Here is a 6,675-nt window from a genome sequence, read left to right as displayed (position 1 = left end):
CGGCTCCCGGGCGGCGGAGAGGCCCCAGCCCTGTACCGAGGACCGCAGGCTCCGCGAGTACGACTACGCCTCGGAGTCCGAGGAGGACGAGCAGCCTCCGCAGCAGGGCCCCGGCTTCAGAGGCCGGCGGTGCCGAGGCGAGAAGAGGAAGGAAGTGGACTTGACCCCGGGTCCCAGAGAGGATGGAGAGCAGCAGAAACCCCGGAAGGCAGTGAGGCAGGAAGCCGGCGGGGACGGAGGCCCCCCGAACCCCGAGGAGCCAGGCAGGCCTTGCCCAGGCCCCGGCAGGAGCCCTCAGGCCCATGGCCCATCTCGAAGCCTGGAGGCGGGAGCGGCCGCCAGGGAGAGAGGCCCCAAGTGTGCTGATCGCCCCTCAGTGGCCCCCAAGGATCCCCTGCAGGTCCCCACCAACACCGAGACCCCAGAGGAAACCCCGCCATCGCTGGACTTGGCCCAGGAGGCCAAGGAGCCTGAAATTGCCAAAGAGTCACCCCCAGACACCGCAGAATTCACAGAGCCTTTGCGTTCTCCTCCAGCCGCCTGTGTGGGAGAAAGCCGCCGTCTCCTGACGCCAGAGCAGCCGCAGCCCAGCAGACAGGACGCCGGCACCCCCAAGTTATCGGGAAGCCTCGCCAACACGGCGCCCCACGGAAGCTCACCAGCGCCAGGTGTGGGCAGCCTGCTGGGTGGTCCTGGGTGCACACAGGCCCCTGTCTCCCACAACAGCGAGGACCCCCCTGCCCACCAGCCTGGAGAATTTCTGGCACCCATGGCTAACCCCTCCAGTACCGCCTGCCCCAAACCCAGTGTTCTGTCTTCGGAGAGCTCCAGTTTGGGCTGTGACCCTGCTGGTTTTAACGGAGACCCCTTGGGGGTTCCAGTTGCCAAAAAGGGGCCTCAGTCCTACAGCAGCCCCCACGGTGAGTTGTTCCTTGGACCCAAAGACCTGGCTGGCTGTTTCCTGGAAGAACTGCACCCCAAGCCCTCAGCCACAGATGCCCCGCCGGCCAGCAGCTCCTGCCTTTGCCAGGATGGCGAGGATGCCGGTTCCCTCGAGCCACAGCTGCCTAAGAGGCCACCTGGCATGGCTGAAACGGACCCAGGCAGAGCCGCGTCGCCACTGACCTTGGAGTCCACATCCCTTTTCCCAGACCTGCCGGTGGACAGATTTGACCCACCTCTCTATGGCAACCTTTCTGCAAACAGGGACCCCCAGCTGCCATTCGCATGTGCCGACCCTCCCCAGAAGACGCCACCGTTAGATCCACCGTACCCCTCTTTTTTGCTGCTTGAGGAAGTATCCCCGATGCTGCCTAGCCATTTTCCTGATCTCTCGGGGGAAAAGGTGCTCAGTAAGACGTGTCCCCCTGAACGGAGAGTGGCTCCCGGTGCCCCGCCTTTGCCTGGGAAGGGGAGCGGATGTAGTGTCGCTCTTATGAGTCACCTGACCGAGGACGAACTGGAGATCCAGAAATTGGTCACCGAGTTAGAAAGTCAGCTGCAAAGAAGCAAAGAAACGCATGGGGCCCCGAGAGAGCTTGGAGAAGCTGAGCCTGTGGGCCGGGTGGAGCTGGACACAGGCACAGAGCCACCCTCCCAACGGCACACCTGCCAGGCCACTGCACCCCACAAGGACACGTTCTCAGCAGCTGACCTCACGGGCGTTGGGGAATCGACCGCACATCGGGAGAGTGCGGAAACGGCTGTGGCCACCGTGGAAGGGGTTCAGGGGAGGCCCGGGGAGACATGGCCCTGCCCAGCCTCCTTCCATCCAGGAGAGGCAACCCTTCTCCCCTGTGCCCAGGAAGACCTGGTTTCTGGGGCTCCTTTCAGCCCCAGGGGAGCCAACTTCCATTTTCAGCCGGTGCGAAAAGCCAGAGCCTCCAAGACTGGACTCTCCCAGGCAGAAGGAAACAGCGGGATCCCCCCAGATACCTGCCTGCCTGACCCCGGCAAACAGCCGGGGCCACGGCTGGATGCCGGGAGCTTAGCAAAGTGCAGCCCCAACCAGGAACTTTCATTTCCTAAAAATAAGGAGGCCGCCAGCTCACAAGAAAGTAAAGACTCCCTGTGGCCGCTTCCCTGTGAGCAGAGAGGAGAGTTCCTCCCAGAACCCGACACGGCAGACCGACCCCACCAAGAGACCCCTGCTCCAGAAGCTTTTGGCAGCCCTGCTGTCCATCTGGCCCCTGACTTGGCATTTCAGGGTGACGGGGCTCCACCTCTGGATGCCACCTGGCCTTTTGGTGCCAGTCACAGCCATACTGCCCAGGGACATTCTGCAGGCAGAGCAGGTGGGCGCTGCTACCCGACGGCAGGGAGGCCTGACTTTGAGGGTAATGAGTTTGCACCAGCAGGGGCCTCCTCACTGACTGCCCCCCGGGGCAGAGAGGCTTGGTTAGTCCCTGTGCCGAGTCCTGCTTGTGCGTCCAACACCCACTCCAGCAGGAGGTCCCAGGACCCAGCTTCAAGCCCCCTACGTCAGCTCCCGCTCCCGGGGCCCGGCGCGGCTGAGAGTGCAGATGGCACCCTGGGCTTGCAGGAGCCGACACCTGCTGCCCAGAGCCCTCGGGAAGTGAACCTCTCAGGTCACGAAGGGGGCACTGTGGAAGGAGGGAAGGTGGCCTGTGGCCCTGCCCAGGGCTCCCCACGGGGTGTGCAGGTGACAACTCTCCCTGCAGTGACCGGACATCAGCTGGGGCTGGAGGCAGATGGACATCAAGGCTTGCTTGGCCAGGCTGAGAAAACCCAGGGCCAAGGCAGAGCCAACCAGCTTCAGCCAGAGAACGGGGGGAGCCCAGGGGGGATGGATAACCACGCCTCGGTCAATGCCAGTCCCAAAACAGTGCTGGCCAGCCCCGCCGAGGGTGCAGTCCTGCTGGAGAAGCACAAGGGAAGCAGGGCAGCCACGAGCCTTCAGGAGGAGGCCCAGCCCACCCCAAGCCCCCCATCCCCTGATAGGGAGTCCTTAGCGCTAGTCTTTACAGCAGCCCACACCCAAAATGGATCTGAGGGCCGGACTCCAGAGAGGGCGTCCAGCGCCGGCCTGAACAAGCCGCTGCTGGCCGCAGGGGATAACCCAACACCCTCTGTTGAGGACCTGACCGCCTGCGCCCCCTCACCCACGTCAGCCACCCCCATGCCCTGCAGCCTCAGGCCCCTCCCCCGTGAAGACCCACCCACCTCGCCTACCAGTGCCGCCAAGGCCCGAGGTGGGCTGGGGGGGCAGCCGCCAGCATCTCCATCCTGCAGGGACCTTCCCGACCCCCAGCACCTGCTGGCCTGTTCTCCTGCCTGGGCACCTCTGAAAGAGGCAGATGGTGTCCAAGCCACAACAGATACTGGAGCTGGGGATCTCCCAGTGGTTCCCCTGTCTTTGACAACAAGCCCCTGTGATCCCAGGGAAGCCCTGGCTCATTGCCTTCTCCAGGGTGAGGACAGCCCCCTGGAAGGCCCTTCCTCCTGGCATCCTGGCTCCGTCAGTGCCATAACCTGCAGTCACAGCAGGGACAGCCCCAAAGACAGCACTTTAAGAATTCCGGAGGATTCCAGAAAAGAGAAGCCGCGGGAGTCTCCTGGCCAAGCCACCTCTCCTCCTCTGGCGGGGAGTGTCTCCCCCAGCGTGGCCATCAGGGCTGCTGGCCTGTCCAGCACTCCCACCAAAGATGAGGCACAGGCAGGCAAGGGGCTCCCAGGGCCAGACGCCCAGAGCAGGGGAGCCCCGCCCCACACCAACCCTGACAGGATGCCCAGGGGCCACTCCTCGTATTCTCCAAGCAGTACTGCCCACCTCGGCCACAGGGAGGGCCAGGTTGTCACAGCTGTGCCCACTGAGCCTCCCACGCTACAGGGTACAGGGCCAGACTCCCCCGCCTGCCTGGAAGGTGAGGTGGGGAGCAGCAGTGAGGAGCCGGAGGACCCAGGGACCCCTGAGGCCGGGCGCTCTGGCGTTACCAAGATGCCCAGGGTCACCTGCCCTTCCACAGGACTCTCCTTGGGCAGAACCACAGCTCCAAGTAGCACAGCCAGTGACTTCCAGTCTGACTCCCCCCAAAGTCACAGAAACGCCTCCCACCAGACTCCCCAGGGGGACCCCCTCAGCCCCCAAGAGCTCAAACAGAGGCCTCGTGGCTATAAAAAGAAGCCTGCGTCTACAGAGAATGGCCACTGGAAGGGCCAAGCTCCACACGGACCTGTGACCTGTGAGGTCTGCGCAGCCTCCTTCCGCTCCAGGCCGGGCCTGAGCCGGCACAAGGCCAGGAAGCACCGGCCACACCCGGGAGCCCCCGCGGAGCCAAGCCCAGCGGCCTTACCTGCTCAGCAGCCTCTGGAGCCCCTAGCCCAAAAGTGCCAGCCCCCCAGGAAGAAAAGCCGCAAGGTGCCTGGGAAGGAGAGACCAAATCACTCACAGGGACACCGCAGCCACATTGCCCAGCCATCGCCTGCCCAGGGCACAAAGGAGGTTCTCAGAACACAGGGGAACACGGGCTCCCCACATAGCCAGCAGCTGCACCCTCCAAGCCCTACTGAGCATGGGGTGAATGTGAAGGCTCCGGCCTCCAAGCCCAGATCAGACCAGCCCAGGGAAGATGAGCTCCATCCCAAACAGGAAGAGAAAAGAGAAGGCCGGAGGTGGCGCCGAGAACCCACCGTGGACTCCCCCAGCCACTCAGAGGGAAAGTCAAATAAGAAGAGGGGAAAACCAAGAGGTAGAAGGCTCCGGGAGGAGAGGGCTCGTCCAGCCTCTTCTGATGCGATTTCAGATGGGCGCGGCTCCAGACCATCCCCCGCAACGGCCAGTTACACAGCCCCTCTGAGCCACTGCCTCTCTGCGGAAGGAGGGCCTGAGACTGACAGGGAGCAGCCGCCTCGCTTGGCCACGCCGGGGCCTGGGGTGATGGAGGGTGCAGCGGAGACCGACCTGGAGGTTCTGTATGCAGGGGAGACTGGGGTCCAGAAGCCACCTGGAGATCAGATGCTGCGACCAGGGAGGATGGACGGTGCAGCTCTGGGGGAACAGCCAGCTGGGCAGAAGGGAGCCTCGGCAAGGGGGCTCTGGGGACCGAGAGAGATCGAGGCATTGGGTGTGTGCAAAGAGTCTGGGAGCGAGCCTGTGGAGGACAGCAGCGGGGCCCACAGCAGATCAGAGGAAGGCATCTGGGAGGAGCACACGCCCGCCTTGGGCCCCCTGGGTTTTCCCGAGACTTCCGGCTGTCCAGCGGACGGCACTACCAGCAGCTGCCTCCAGGGCCTCCCGGACAACCCAGATGCCCAGGGTGGAGTCCAGGGGCCTGAGGGCCCCACTCCTGATGCCTCCGGCTCCAGTGCCGAGGATCCTCCAAGCTTGTTTGATGATGAGGTCTCTTTCTCCCAGCTCTTCCCTCCGGGTGGCCGCTTGACTCGAAAGAGGAACCCGCGTGTCTATGGGAAGCGCTGTGAGAAGCCGGAGCGCCCACTGCCAACCCAGCCCAGCTTTGAGGAGGGCGGCGGCCCCACGCTGGGCCCAGCCGGCCTGCCCACAGACCTCAGCGACTCCGGCTCCCTCTGCCTCTGCCATGAGGACCCGTGGGAGGATGAGGATCCCACAGGTCTGCCCGAGTCCTTCCTCCTAGATGAGTTCCTCAGCAGCAGGGTGCCTGGCATTGAACCCTGGGCTCCCGGCCTCAGCTTGTGGGCCCTAGAGCCCAGCAGGGAAGCCGGTGCAGAGAAGCTGCCCTCTCACTGCCCCGAGGATGATCGGCCGGAGTCCATTCCTGAACTGCACATGGTCCCAGCAGCTTGGCGAGGCCTGGGGCTGCCGGCCCCTGCCGATGACTCCTCCTCTTCTCTGGGAGACGTGAGCCCCGAGCCCCCCAGCCTGGAAAGAGAACGCTGTGACAATGGGCTTCCCGGGAACGCCCACCTGCTGCCGCTCCGGGCCACGGACTTTGAGGTGCTCAGCACCAAGTTTGAGATGCAAGACCTGTGCTTTCTGGGACCCTTTGAAGATCCAGTGGGTCTCCCCGGCACCAGCTTCTTAGACTTCGAGGCCACGCCGAACTCCCAGGGGCCACAGAGCCCAAGGACAGAGGAGGCTGCAGGGGCAGAGAGGGCCCAAGGCAGAGGCCGGCCGGCCAAGGGCAAGCGGGCCTCCTACAAGTGCAGAGTGTGCTTCCAGCGCTTCCGCGGCCTGGGCGAGCTGGACCTGCACAAACTGGCCCACATGCCCGCGCCGCCGCCCACTTGCTACATGTGCGTGGAGCGCAGGTTCGGCTCGCGGGAACTGCTGCGGGGGCACCTGCAGGAGAGGCACGCACAGAGCAAGGCGGGGCCCTGGGCGTGCGGCATGTGTCTGAAGGAGGTGGCCGACGTCTGGATGTACAACGAGCACCTGCGTGAGCACGCCGTGCGCTTCGCCCGCAAGGGGCAGGCGCGGAGGTCCCTGGGGGACCTGCCCAGAGGCCTGGAGGGCAGCAGCGCTCTTGCCCACCTTCTGAACAGCATCATGGAACCCGCGCCCAAACCCCACAGGGGCAAGCGCTCCGTCGGCAAGGCCGCCAGGAGCCCGGGAGACCCGTCGGGGCAAGAGGGAGACGCCGGGAAAGAGAGCCCAGGCGAGAGGGCGAAACCCCGAGCGCGCAGCAGCACCCCCAGCAACCCAGACGGGGCGGCGACGCCAGACAGCGCCTCTGCCAA

The 6,675-nt window shown here is 64.7% G+C and overlaps 1 protein-coding gene across 1 annotated transcript in view; it reads left to right on the top strand.

Annotated features, from left to right (window-relative positions):
- Window positions 1-6,675, top strand: part of ZNF469 (zinc finger protein 469) — a 12,640-nt gene that overhangs the window by 3,315 nt on the left and 2,650 nt on the right. The window contains exon 2 of the mRNA XM_011928083.1: window positions 49-6,673. Within this exon, the coding sequence (XP_011783473.1) occupies window positions 49-6,673 (6,625 nt within the window). The remainder of the gene's footprint in view (window positions 1-48; window positions 6,674-6,675) is intronic.

This window comes from Colobus angolensis, unplaced genomic scaffold, assembly GCF_000951035.1.
Source record: "Colobus angolensis palliatus isolate OR3802 unplaced genomic scaffold, Cang.pa_1.0 Scaffold76, whole genome shotgun sequence".
In the NCBI taxonomy this organism is placed as follows: Eukaryota; Metazoa; Chordata; class Mammalia; order Primates; family Cercopithecidae; genus Colobus; species Colobus angolensis.
This window is presented reverse-complemented; position numbering and strand designations above follow the sequence as displayed.